Source organism: Peromyscus maniculatus, chromosome 2, assembly GCF_049852395.1.
Source record: "Peromyscus maniculatus bairdii isolate BWxNUB_F1_BW_parent chromosome 2, HU_Pman_BW_mat_3.1, whole genome shotgun sequence".
Lineage (NCBI taxonomy): Eukaryota > Metazoa > Chordata > Mammalia > Rodentia > Cricetidae > Peromyscus > Peromyscus maniculatus.
The window spans coordinates 119,658,732-119,673,679 of NC_134853.1; the positions used below are offsets into that span (position 1 = coordinate 119,658,732).

General features: G+C 39.8%; 1 protein-coding gene across 6 annotated transcripts in view; it reads right to left on the reverse strand.

Annotated features, from left to right (window-relative positions):
* Dock7 (dedicator of cytokinesis 7) overlaps positions 1 to 14,948 on the reverse strand; it is a 200,443-nt gene that overhangs the window by 137,972 nt on the left and 47,523 nt on the right. For all 6 annotated transcript variants that reach the window (XR_013049236.1, XM_076564551.1, XM_076564550.1 and 3 more), the window contains exons 8-9: positions 6,975 to 7,041; positions 5,329 to 5,478 (exon numbers count right to left, since the gene is read on the reverse strand). Coding sequence is in view for 5 of the 6 variants with exons in the window: in XM_076564551.1 (XP_076420666.1) it covers positions 5,329 to 5,478; positions 6,975 to 7,041 (217 nt within the window). In the remaining variant the exon portion in view is untranslated. The remainder of the gene's footprint in view (positions 1 to 5,328; positions 5,479 to 6,974; positions 7,042 to 14,948) is intronic.

Genomic DNA, 14,948 nt, shown 5'->3' on the forward strand with positions numbered 1-14,948 from the left:
ATTGTTTATGTAGATATCACAGAGGCTCACAGTTGAGAAACTGACTTCAGTCAAAGAAGACTTTAGCTTCTGAATGGTTCTTGTGAAAGACTACAGGGCTTTTAAAGGTGGACTGAATGTGTTTTGCATGTGCCTATGGGGCCAGCAATGTTATGGTTTGAATATGAAATGTTGTATAGTTTTCCTTATAACACCATTATTCACAACTGCTAAAAAAGAAAAAAAATAATCAAGTGATCTTAACCACTAAGCCACCTCTCTAACCTCCCCTCACAACAATAGTCTTAACTGGCTAAATAGACGTTTTTTCAATTACCATATTTCTCTAATATATCTCAATTTCCTATGACTGTTTCAAGTTTCTTCTCTTTTGAAGTAAGGTTGGGGAACTGGCTCAATTTGTAAAGGGCTATTTATGAGGAATCAAGACCTGATTTCATCACACTACCCCATCAAGGCTCAGATATCTGAGTACAAAAGGCATAAAGACTATAAGAGCTCTGGGAGATGGTGAGTGACTCCAAAGAAACAGTGTCTTCCAGACACAACAGGATTGGTACACACGTGAATTCAGAGACACACAGGGCCTGTGCAGGTTCAAGCCAGATGAGGTCTTAACATTGAGAGGGGGAAATGGACATGGAGTTTCACTCCTAACCAAGAAGTTATCTGCAACTGATACCTGTTGGCACAGGGAAAATCAGTTTTCTCCAATGGAGTCTCAACTGGGTATATAAACTACACTTCAACTCCTAGGAAAATGCTAAAGAGACTGATGTATTCCTAATAGGTTGCAAATGTTCACCAAATTAACAATGCAAGACAAAAACTTAAATGAACATATCCCCATCCAATATAATGGACAAGTTGTCATACATTTATACCATAAAATACTATGAAGCAGTAAAATATATTTAAAACTTATTTCAAATAATACAGACTATTCAATTATATGGAATGAAAAAAAAAATGCTTTCTCCCTTTCTTTCCCTTCCCAACTCTGCCCTCTCTCTGGTCCCTTTAACTGTTCAAAAACGGGGATAGAGTGTTGAAGAGAAACAGGGCAGGGGATGGGATAGGGATGCTACATTATACAGACACTGTAGTAAAAGAACCTTAGAGGGTGCTTTCTGGAATTCTTTATTTTTTTCTTAACCTGGATGGTCACATAAGTGTATCCATTTTAGGATAACTAATCAAACTACACATTTATAACTTCCATAATTCCTCCTATATTGTGTCATATTTCAATAAAATTTAATTTAAATAATTTTAAGTAAATTTTATTAATATCACCTAAGTGTAATCAAGTTTAATTTGTCTGTGTAAGTTTTTGTTCTTTCAAGTAACATTACACAGAGGACAGTATAACTTCTGCATCTACTTAGCCCCAAACAACCATGCCAATGAAGAAGACAAAATGAAAAAAAGTAGGGGATTAATAATCCTTGCTGAATAAGAATCCCAATATTCCAGTCAGCAATAATGCACTAATAGCCCAATTCTTCACCCTTCCTTTATCTTTCCCTTTGCTATAAGATGCTGTGAACTTTCAGGCAACTTACACTCCAGTTGCCTGAGTTTCTGTTTTGTTACGACCTGCTCCAGCAAACGGGACATAAGCTGCCATGATACCGCCAAAGACTTGAAAAGCAGCTATGCAGCTGAGTCTACTCTTTGGTATGTCTACAAAGATCAAGAATTTACTGCTAAAAATGACACACACAGAAAACATCTCCAGTCAGAGACAATTCAACTGGTTCCAAACAACCTACAGACACACAAACACAACCATCTGGTGCTGTGGATATCACTCTATCTAAATACACAGGGATTGGCCAATAGCTAGACAGGAAGTACAGGTGGGATTAACAGAGAGGAGATTTGAGGAAACAGGAAGGGAAGGGAGAGACTGCCTGGAGTCACCGCCAGGACAAGGAAGTGTAAGGTACCAGTAAGCCATGAGCCATGTGGCAAAGTATAGATTAATAGAAATGGGCTAAATATAAGAGTAAGAGCTAGACAATGATAGGCCTGAGCTAATGGCCAAGCGGTTTAAATAATGTAAGAGACTGTGTGTTTATTTTATAAGTGTGAATTGGCGGGAGCTGGAGAGAAATTCTCCAGCTACAATCTGGTTCCAGACAACCTACAGACATACAAACACAACCATCTCGTTCCAGACAAAATACAGACACACAAACACAACCATCTGAAAACAATATAGCCCAGATTGACTGACCAATGCATGTCGGATTTATAAATAAATATACAAGAACTGTAACAGGATTATAAATAAAGGCTTTTTGTTACAGCCCACTGGGATATCCTCGGTTGTTCTTGTATAGCAACAACTATACAACATAAGGGCTAAGGAAATTTTCTCTCAAGAAATAATAAAGATTGAATGAAACTATAAACCAAACCATATTATTCTTCTTAGGAAAAAAAGGAGAGAAATATCATGATGAACCACAAATAACTAAAGAAAATCTCCAAAATTAACTTCCTTTAAATCAGAAGAAGTTAAAAAGATGGCTCAGCAGTTAAGAGAACATGCTGCTCTTCCAGAGAACCCAGGTTTGATTCCTAGCACCTACATGGCAGCTCACAACCATCTGTAACCCCAGTTCCCAGGAAATCTGATACCCTTCTGGCCTCTGCAGATATCACAGACATACATGAAGGGAAAACACCCACACACATAAAATAAGAACAAAATTAATAATATTTTTCATTTGGCAATTACAGAAAATTTCTCACATACACATGCATATACATATGTGTGTGCTTATGTATACACACAAATCTACATTTACTTGTATTTTATGAGTAGAACTATGATATATAGATTTATTTTTCACTAAATAGTCTCATATTTGTTACCATAACGGAATTTTTCAAATTATGATTTTGCATCATATGAATTTATCATGATTTACCTTTTTCTTTATACTGAAAATTTACATTCAATGTTTTTTATTCCTAATCCCATCATGACAACTAAATCATAAATCACTTCATTTCCAAGCAGTCTGTACTCCAATCATCTTTGCCTTACTAGCTCTTTTGTTCCAAGATGATCATTTATAAAAACTTGCCATTTTCTCCATTTAAAGTAACTGTATTTCTCATTCATGTTCATCTCTTTTTGAAAATAATAATTATATTGTTGTTGTTGTTATTGGTATTTGAAAGCACGGTCTCTGCATGTGGTCCTTGCTGTCCTGGAACTTGCTATGCAGACCAAACTGGTCTTAGACTCACAGATGTGCCCGCCTCTGCAGGGATAAAGGTGGACGCCACCATACCCAGCGGAGCTCACCTCACTTAAGAGGATGTTCTAAAGTGAATTTCTCCAGGACTGTTCATTGAAATTAACACTAATTTTAACCTAAATTCATAGGAATGCATCCAACAAATTGGGGCATTATTCCTGTGGGTAAAAAGGACTCGTTTTTATGAAAATCTACTTTACCATCTTATTAAAAAAATTCATTACCTCTTTATAGTAATTTTATATATAAAGTGACTAAGGAATTTATTTTAGGTTGCTCTCAAGTCAAGGTCAATTTAGCCAAAGTCAAGTAACCAAGTCCTTCCGTTTGTTTGTTTTTAACATTTATTTATCTATTTTGTGTATGAAGGAGACAGCCCCAACATGCATGCCAGAGTCGGTGGTTCTCTTCACGCACCACATGGACTCCAGGAACAAATTCAAGTGCATGAAAGTGAGCACCTTTAAAGCTGCAGAGCCATCTGCTGGTCCCAATTAATCTCTAAGTCACAACAAGATAGCAGCACAGTACTATCTGAATTTACTCCCCACCCCAATGCTGGGGACTAAACCGAGTGCCGGCCATGTGCACACCAGACCAGCGTCCTACACTACACTACATGCCCAGCCCTCATTTTACTTTTCATTTTGAGACAAGTTTTCCTTAAATTGCCCAGGCTGGCCTCAAAACTCACTCTAAAACCCAATCTAGCCTTGAATTCTCAATCCTCCTGCCTCAGCCTACCAAGCAGCTTGAATCATAGACTTTACCAGGCCTTGCTAGTCTCTAGAATTTCTAATTATTTTTCTGGGGGAAGTATGCTTGGAGCATTTTGTGATTGTTATTTTCATTTTGTTCTGCTTTTTAAGAGACAGGCTCTTGCTAGGTAGTCCAGCTTCGCTCAAGTTTCCAACCCTCCTGCCTCTATCTTTTTTTTTTTTTTTTTTTTTTTTTTTGGTTTTTCGAGACAGGGTTTCTCTGTGTAGCTTTGCGCCTTTCCTGGAACTCACTTGGTAGCCCAGGCTGGCCTCGAACTCACAGAGATCCACCTGGCTCTGCCTCCCGAGTGCTGGGATTAAAGGCGTGCGCCACCAACGCCCGGCACTGCCTCTATCTTTTAAGTGCTAGAGTTATAGGCATGTGCCTCTATGTCCAGAGACCAATTCTTATTTCAACTGGTTGATGGTCAAATCACAATGATTTAGTTTAGTTTTCATATTTATATGACTTAGAAACTGAGTAAAATAATTGCACTATAGCAACTATGAGTGTTAATTTAAGTAGACCTGGATATTCAGTTACTTGGTCTAACATTCCTTTAGAGCAGTGGTTCTCAACCTTCCTAATGCTGCAACCCTTTAATGTAGTTCCTCATGTTTAGTGACCCCCAACCATAAAATTATTTTGTTGCTACTTCATAACTATAATTTTGTTACTCTTATGAAGGGTAATGTAAATATCTGACATGCAGGATATGTGATATGTGCCCCTTGTGAAAGGATCCAAAGGGGCCATGACCCACAGGTTGAGAAGCAGTGTTCTAAATGTTGCTGTGAAAAATGTTTTGGTTTGGTTTGGTTTTTTTAAAAGAGAATTAGAATAGTAGACCTTGAATAGAGTTGATTAATCTCTACTGTGTGGATGGGCCTCATCCAATCAGCTGAGAGGTTTACAAACAAAGACTGAGTTTTCCTAAAGAAAACTGTAAGAGAAACCTAGCCTGAGCCTCCAGCGTGTTATCATGTGAACTCTGGACTCAAGGCTAACTGAACTTGCATTTGGCAACTTGCCCTACAAATCAGAGCTGTCAGCTCCCAAGATCACGAGGCAATCCCTTAAGATAAATCCACTGCCATTTGACCCCAGAGCCATGATTAATACTACGTTCCAGTCAGGAAAAGTTAGGTCGTAACTAGAGTGTATGTCCAGGGTGGTACTGCCAAGAATCAAACACAAAACCCAGGAAACGTAGAGGCTGCCCTACGTTTGCAATGTTGACAAAGGCAGGAGCAGACACCAAAATAAACACATCTGTTAAAGACAGTCTCACCTTTATCACAAGAAAGACATCTTGGGAAGGATACGTTATAGAAAAAATAGCTGATCTCGCCAGAGTGGTAATAGCAGCAGGTGGTACATGTGGCCGTAACAATCCCTTCATCTGTTCCGAATTAAGGTCAAAATAAAAGTTTTCTGAAATCTGAAAAATACATTCAGACATTACATTTTTACATCAATACAAGATTTATGAAATGCACAAAAAGCATATATGTAAAATCTTAAAATATTACACATAATAAAACATTATATTTTACAACACTCGATTCTAATTCACAGTTGGGTATGTATTTTCACTGAGACCAATCTACATAGCTACATCAAAGTCAAAAAACTGTATAAACTACTTTGGAATATAACATAGAAACATTTTCTAAAGAGTCGTATCTCATTCCTTAGTTAAAAGTGCAGCTAAGTCAATTACCACTGAGATGATTGACTATAAACTGAATTTTAAAACTTTGTATGCCGGGCAGTGGTGGTGTAAGCCTTTAATCCCAGCACTCGGAAGGCAAAGCCAGGCGGATCTCTGTGAGTTCCAGGCCAGCCTGGGCTACAGAGTGAGTTCCAGGAAAGGCGCAAAGCTACACAGAGAAACTCTGTCTCGGGGGGAAAAAAAAAAAAAAAAAACTTTGTATTAATAACATCTCAGCAATTTTCATTTTACAAATATAAGCTACTATAGCAAGTTTTCCTGAAGAAATCTATCACAGGTCATATGTTGATAATGAAGGCACCTTCAAGTTTCTAGTTCAGCGTGACTTAGCACATACTAAAGTAGGAAATGCTGGACCAGAGATGTGGAGAGTGCTAGACTCCAGACTCGAATCTCAGAACCCTGGGCTCCATCCCCAGCACCCCAGAATAAACAGAGGAAGAGGAAGGGAGAGGTGAAGGACAAGGAGAAGAAAGAAAAGAAGCATCAAGAAAAGCTGTTTAATGCCCTCCTCTGAAAACTCTGAAGCAGAATAAAAACAGCACAGCAAATAAAGCTAAACTCACTCTTCAGACGCACCACCTAAACATACATAAAACAGCCATGGCTATTAGAAATTCCAAACTGCATCAATAAACTTCGGTGATCGTCATGTTTCTTTTCTTACATAAGGCTTTCAGGCAGTTCCCTTTCCTGCATTTGGTTTGTGTCGTCGTCTTCTAATTCTTCGTCTTCTCCTCCTCCTCCTCCTCCTCCTCCTCCTCCTCCTCCTCCTCCTTCTTCTTTTATTTGTTCATTTATTTGTTTCTCAAGACAAGATTTCTTTGTGTAATAGTCCTAGCTGTCCTCAATCAGGCTGTCCTCGAACTCACAGAGATCCGCCTGCCTCTGCCTCCTGAGTGCTGGGATTAAAGGTGTGCGCCCCCACTCTCCAACTTGCTTGTCTCTCTCTTAAAAGTTGCTTCTGCTCTTGGCTTTGGGGACTTTTTTCAATAAGTCAAAAACCAGGTTTCAATTAAAGTATCTTTCTATAAGAAGAAAATATTTAACTAGTCTCGAAATGGTAAATTTCTATTCACTTGTTCAGTTAATAATATATGAGGAATCACTACTTTGTTTATTTTATAAAACAAAAAGCATGTAAACAGGTTTCTGAAACTTATGATTATGACAATGACTGTAAGCAAATCCCAGAAACTTACCTTTTTCTTTTCCTTGACATCATATAAAGCCAAACTCGCAAAAATGGGCTCAATTTCAATCTCAAACCTATATGAAGAAAAAACATAAACTAACTTCAGAATACATATAAAAGATAAATCTGGGGCTAGAGAGATTTATGGCTCATCAATGAAGAGTGTTGCTCTTGCAGAGAACCCAAGTTCAGTTCCCAAAACCTACAGCATGCAGAGGGAGCTAACAACTGCCCTGGAACTCGAGTTCCAGGGGAGCTGGCTCCCTCTTCAGGACTCCACAGACATGTGTACTCACATGTACATATCCACACATGAACAAACAGACTGGGACAGAAGGACAGAAACATACAAACACACACTAGGACAGATAAACAGGGACAGGACACACACAGTGGGACAGATACACAGGAATGGACGCGCGCACACACATACACATATACCACATACACCACACACACACACACACACACACACACACACACACACACACACACACACACACACACACACCACGTACACCTGACATCCGGATGAAGTTCCAGAAAGATCTCTGGAAAGAAATTCTGATTTCAAACTTCATTATTTCACCCCTGTGCCTACCTCCATGCCTACCTTCTAAGACACTTTCCACGTGTATCTTTCATAGCTTCAAAACAAATACATTCTCTTGTGGTGGTATTGTGTTCCCCAAAATATTGTGTACTCTAATAAATTTATCTGGGGTCAGAGAACAGACAGCCACTAAATACAAAGGCTAGAAAATGGTGGCACTCACACCTTTAATCCTAGCATTCCAGAGATAGAAATCCCTCTGGATCTCTGTGAGTTCAAGGCCACATTGGAAATAGCCAAGCATGGTGACTCACGCCTTTAATCCCAGAAAGCCAGCCTTTAATCCCAGGGAGTGGTGGTAGAAAGCAGAAAGATATATAAGGCTTGAGGACCAGAAACTCGAAGATTTTGGCTGGTTAAGCATTCAGGCTTTTGAGCAGTAATTCAGCTGAGACCCATTCCGGATGAGGACTCAGAGGCCTCCAGTCTGAGGAGACAAGACCAGCTGAGGATCCGGCGAGGTGAGATAGCTGTGGCTTGTTCTGTCTCTCTGATCTACCAGCATGGACCCCAATAACTCGCCTCGGGTTTGATTTTATTAATAAGAACTTTTAAGATTCCTGCTACATTCTCTATATAACTTTCCTTATTTTTTCAGCAATAATCAATCTAAATTTCCCAAAAGTCTCAGAGAATTTTCTATCTATTTTGTGACACTAATTACTTTATAGCCTGTGATTAGGTTATTTACTTAGGTGTGTTCACTTTGAAATAAAGTTTTAAAATATTTTCTTTTCCATGCTATAAATCAAACAATCCACACCCCAAAAATTTTAAATACATTTAAAACACTCAGAGAAAATCAGAAGCATTTGGAAACTCCCATTGTGCAGAAACAACTGAGGAGAAGTGGGTGGTTATCTACCCAGACTTTTGTCATATAAAACGTACATGTGAAATCCTATTCTTTCCTTTCTTTCTTTCTTTCTTTCTTTCTTTCTTTCTTTCTTTCTTTCTTTCTTTCTTTCTTCCTTCCTTCCTTCCTTCCTTCCTTCCTTCCTTTCTTTTTTGTTTGTTTGTTTGTTTGTTTGTTTGTTTGTTTTTAATTTTCCAGAGCTGAGGACCGAACCCAGGGCCTTGTGCTTGCTAGGCAAGTGCTCTACCACTTGCCCAAGTGAAATCCTTTTCTTTAAACAAAAAGTATAATACTATTTCGTGATCTGCTTTTTTAACTCAATATTTACTGGGCAAATTTCCATATCTTAAATATTAATTTATCCTTTTAATGCTGGGATAGTAATCCCCATTTGATGAAAGTGTCCAGTGTCCTTTCTAACTGTGTACTTGAGATGTTTCCTTCACTTTCCTGGACCAGAGCTGACACACAGGAAGGAGGGACATGTTTAATGACACAAAGCAAACACAATGAGAAGCTGATTGGAACAACAACACAGTGGGGTCTCGGCCCCAGACAGTGCTGTACCCAAGAGGACGCCTGGCCATGGCTGCAGACCATTTTGGTTATCTCAGCTGGAGGACTATTACCCACATTTCACAAGCAGAAATCTGGAATGTGACTGAGCATCCTGCCATGTACAGCCTCAACAGCAAGAAATACTGGGGAAGAATGCTAAGGAGTGTTGGAGCCGCAATAACCCTGCTCCACAGCACTTGTTTGCTAATTACAGTCAAGGTCAGAGTCTTTCTAAGATAAGAGACAGCATTTTCACATTGAAAGTTTAATAAAGAGCCATTCAAAAAGATCTGCACAGAATCTGAAAACAACAGTGTATACACTTACACAAGCAACAGTAGAAATCATCAATCCAACACTGAGGAAGTGGTAAGCAAGAGACAAGACAGGCCCTTGACAGAGAAGCTGCGGCCTCCGAGGCCTCCATAGGGAAGGAATAAGGGAAATGGAGCCTGCACTGGCCTTTACTCTTCCTCCCTGTGACTTCTAGCTAACGCTTCTCTTAGTGAAACATATAGATGCTGAGCACAAAGGGATCTATCTCAGAGAGTCTTTCAGCACCTGACAGACACTAAAAATCTGCTCTGCATCTTCTTATACTTGAGACTCAGCCGGGTAAGTGGTACTGCAATACACTTTTCCATATACACCTTTCATGTACTTATTAATCATATGAATATCCTCTACTGCAGTGGTTCAACATCCTTGATGCTATGACCCTTTAATACAGTTCATGTTATGGTGAGCCCCAACCATAAAATTGTTTTTGTTGCCACTTTGTAATGGTAATTTCGCTACTGTTGTGAATCATAATGTAAATATCTGTGTTTTCCAGTGGTCTTGAGTGATCCCTATGAAAAGATCATTTGACCCCCAATGGGGTGGCAACCCACAGGTTGAGAACCACTGCTCTACTGGATCATTTTTCTATTTACTGTTTGGCTTTTTTCTTCATCAACATGTAGTTCTGTGTGCATTCTGGATATTAATACATCAAATGTATATGTTGTTCATACTTGCTCCTCTTCCTAGACACTGTCTTAACACTTACATCTTTGGATGGAAAAAGTTGTCCATTTCAATGAAGCAAAATGTATGGATGAAGACCAACGATGTAGCTCAATGGTACAGAATGTGCCCAGCATGTGTGAGGCCTACGTTCAATCTCCAGTACCAGAATGGAGAGCATGAGAAGAGAAGACAGAGGAGAAGAGAAGAAAGTTGGAGAGAGGGAAGGGAGGAGAGAAGAAAGCCAGAGAGGGAAGAGAAAGAAGGAAGTGCAAAGAAAAGAAGCAAAGTGAGTGTGGAAGGAAAATGTTCCTTTAGGGGAGTGCTTGCTACGCTGTGTTAATGTCAAGTTTCTATACAGAAAGGTACATACATTCTCTTCTAGAAACTTTGTTTTGTCTTTCAAATGCAAGTCTACTAATAACCTGTAAAATTTTTCTACATGAATGTGAGGTAGTAGTCAAACTTCCTTTGTCACACACACACACACACACACACACACACACACACACACACACACAGACAGGGGAGGACAAAAATGCTCTAAGATCCACTGATAAAGGTTGCATGGGCCTGTGACTTTAACAAAACACACTGAATTGTACAATGGGTGAATTCACTAGTGAATTCTGAGCATACACTGGATAAACTATATAATATGGAAGTTGTATCAAATAAAGTTGTTCTTTTTTTTTAAGTAGAAGTACCCCATATATACATCAACTGACAAACATTTTAAGTAGCATCGCCATTCAGTGGAATACCATCTGGCTATAGATAGTAATAAACTTTGATATATACTACAATATTTATGAAAACATGTTATGTGATGAAAACACACCAAAAACTCCCCACAAAGTTCGTAATTCTATTTATAAGACATAGCAGACAGAAACAGAAAGTCCATCAGTATTGGCAGAGGTGGGAAGAAGAAAGAACAGTAGGTGACCGTCCATGATTACTGCTATGAGCAGAAAGATGTCCTAAAATTCCTATGTGAAAAACTGTGTAAGCCAGCGTCTGTACAGAGGGGAAATTAAGGTTAAACCAAGTCCTAAGAACGGGACACTAATCCAGTGAAACTGGAGTCCCTACAAAAGGAGGAAGAAGACTGAGGAGTACCTTCAGCACCAACAAGAAAACCTGAGTTTGTATCCCACAAACACAGGCAGGTATGAAAGAATGTGTCTACAGCCCAAGTGCCGTGGAGGCAGAAACAGAGGATCCCTGGAGCCAGTTGATCCTAATGAACCAGAGAGCTCCAGGCTCAGTGAGAAACCCAGTCACACAAAACAAAGGGCATGGGTGCTGGGGAAATGGCTCAGAGATTAAGGGCACAGGTTACTCTTGCAGGGATCCCAGATTTGATTCCCAGCACCCACATGGCAGCTCACAACCATCAGTAACTCCAGTTCCAGGAGATCCAATGCCTCTTCTGGCTTCCATGGCACTACATGTACATGGTACACAGGCATATATGCAGGCAAAACACACACACACACACACACACACACACACACACACACACACACATATAATTAAATAAATCTTAATTTTTAAGTGGACAGTACAGGATGGCACCCAACATCAACCTCTGGCCTCCAAACATGGACACACAGAGAGAACGGCACAGAGACATCACAGACCTCTCGTGCACACAGGGAGGAGAGACATGTACGAGCACAGAAAGAAGACAGCTATTTACAAGCCAGAAGGAAACTTTCCAGAAACCAACCCACTGCCATCTTGATCTTGGACTCCCAGCTTCCAGAACTAAGAATAATTTCCTACTAAGTCATTCAGTCCATATGACACTGTAATATTCTGATGTAAGTAGATTAACACAGGTGTGGGTGACAAACATGTTCCAGAAACAGACAGCAGTGATACCTGGATAACACTTAGATACTTCTTATCTGTGCATTTTAAAAGGATAAGATTTGGAGCTAGGGGTGTAGTTCTGTTGGTAGAGTGCTTGCCTAGCATGGACAAAGCTCTAGGTTCAACTCTCAGGACTGCCTAAACCAGGTAAGGGGATGCACTCCAATAATCCCAGCACCGGAAGACGGAACAGAAAATTCAAGATCATCCTCAGCTACACAGTAAGTTCTAGACTGGGAAAGATGAGACCTTATGTCAATAAATAAATAAATAAATTTGTGATATGCAATCTGTACCAAAATGGCTGCTATAAAGGACTTTAAGTATAATACAATGTAGAGGTCCAGATGTATAGAAAAGTCTATTCAACTTATCTAATATGTTTCTCCACAAATTTAACTAAAGGCATAAAGCTTTGGCTTCCAAAGAAAGAAAAACGTCTACTTATACACAAAGTAGTCTCTCCAGCTGAGTTCCTTTGTGCAGAAAGAGCTACAAACTGAAGCTTTTTTCTTCAGTTAAAACTAATAAACCTACGACAACTTGCTACAAAGAGAGGAACGGAGTTTCTTTTTCAATGACTCTGAGCAATATTGAGCAGAACTTCTACTAATCCTCTTTAATTCACATTTCCCTTGTTTGTAAAATAAAGAAAATACTGCTTGTCTCATAGAATTACTCTGGAGACAGCAAAAAATAAATGAAAGTACATGGGAAAAAGGACACAGATGTGAAGTTGCCCCAAGGGCACATGACATTTAACTGCCATCACGGGAAAATGCACTTCAAAACAGAGTCCAATCTACAGAAAAGAAACTAGCTCTTTAAAAAAAAAATTCTTGCTGGGCATAGTGGTGTGCACCTTTAATCCCAGCACTCACAAGGCAGGGGGATGGTCTACATAGTAAGTTCCCAGACAGCCAGAGACACATAATGAGACCCTGTCTCAAAGAGAGAGAGTGAAAGAGGAGGGGGAGGGGAAGGAGGAGAGGGAGAGGGAGGGGGAGGGGGAGGGAAGGGGGGGAGGGAAGGGAGGGGGAGGGAGAGGGTGAGGGAGAGGGTTCTTGTCTTCATAACTCCTCATCATAAACAGTGGCCAGCAAACATCACAGATAGTGAGTGGTAAATGCTCTTCAAAGCCAGAAGACAGCTGTACACGTGCAGGAGTTACCAATGTTTCTAAAATGCTCCAGCTTCATATACAAATGTAAAAACTAAATACTACTCAGCATGAGGCACAAAAATTGCTTCTTGAGTTTGCTTTGGCAACAAATATCACCGAGTAGCACTGCTCCTGGGCAAGGATGGCACAAAAATTAAGCCTTCCATATTTTGTTTTAATTTAGAGATTAATGAACAAGTGAGTTTGAAAAAGTTCATGAAGCCAGATGGTGGTAATGCATGCCTTTAATCCCAGCACTCGGGAGGCAGAGGCAGGCAGATCTCTGTGAGTTCGAGGCCAGCCTAGTCTACAGAGTGAGTTTCAGGACAGCCAAGGCCACTCAGAGAAACCCTGTCTTGGAAAAAAAAAAAAAAAAAAAAAAAAGGAGAGAGAGAGGAAAAGCTCATGAACTTAACCTTTGTGTTTGTCTCCCAAGATGCTTTCTACTTCTAAATGAAAATTATTTCAGGGCTGGAAAGATGACTGTTCTCAGAGAAGAGCACAGACACTACTCTTGCAAGGACCAGAGTTCTGTTCCCAGCTCTCTTGCTGGATGGCTCACGGTCCACTAGAACTCCAGTTCCAGAGAATCTAGTGTCCTCCAGCACCTGTATTACATGCTCAGATACATAATCAAAACTAAAATAAGGCACCTGGCTGGGGTTCAGATCAGTGCACTGGTCAGCCATCATAGAGAAGCATCTTCTAGCAGTAGATGGCAATTAACACAAACAACTGGACAGCGTGTGCCAAGTGAGAGACTTGGAGCATCAGCCCAAAATGGCTGTCTTTACTAAACCCCTCTCCTCAAGGCTCAAGGATCTATGCAGAAGAGCAGACAGAAAGACTGTAAGAACCAGAGGTGGTAGAGAACTCCAAAGAAACAGCATCTTCTAGACACAACAGGACCAATACACATGAACATGAACTACAGAGACTGTGACTATACACACAAGACTTGCACAGACTCAAGCCAATAAAAATCCCAGCTCAGAGGAGAAGTGGACACAAAGTCAAAACCCAACCCAACCAACGCGCTATTTACAATCAGTATCTGCTGGGAAAGGGAAAGTTTCCTCCAAAGGAACGTCACTGGGTATATCAACCACACTCCAGGGCAGCTCCCATGCCCAGGAGTAGTTGACCAACATAAAATGGAAGCCATTAGTTTTGTGTGTGTGCTTTCTGTTTTGGTTTGGAATTTTTTGTTTACTTGTTTTGATTTTCACTTTTGCTTTTTGTTTCACTGACAGATACAGAGGCAAAGAAAATATGAGAGAGAACATGAAGTTGGGTGGGAAGGGAGGTGGAAAGATCTGGGAGGAGTTGGGGAAGGGGGGAAAATATGATCAAAGATATTACATGAGAAAATTATGTTTAAATAAAAAAATGTTAAAAAAAAAAAAAGTTGCAAAAAAAATCCTAGATTTTCCTTCTAGAGTATTTTAGTGTAAAAGACTGAGATCTTACACCTGTAGGTTTCTCCGTGAATGTGTGGAGGGGACTATCCAAACCACCCTTTCCTTAACCTAACATCCATGTTACAAAAAGAACAGGCTGATTCTCAGGGTTTCTGGCAGGAAGCATGTATGTTCTGTTACTCTGTTTATGTCCTCTTAACACAAAAGCTTTCTTCAGCTAGAATTACTTTGAAAAGAAACTTGAAGGTATACACTAAAAATTCATAAAACTTAAAAATACAAACAGATGACTTTTTTTGAGAGAGAAAAACAGAGGGTCTTGTTTCCAACCTAAGTGGCCTCAAACCCATGCCCCTTGTCTACAACCTACGGAATTCTGCAATTACAGATACACACCATCATCCTGGTTACCCTTTCAGTTTTATAAGCCAAATAATACAAATACAGTGGTCTCTTATTTATGCACATTTTCCCTTCTCTGA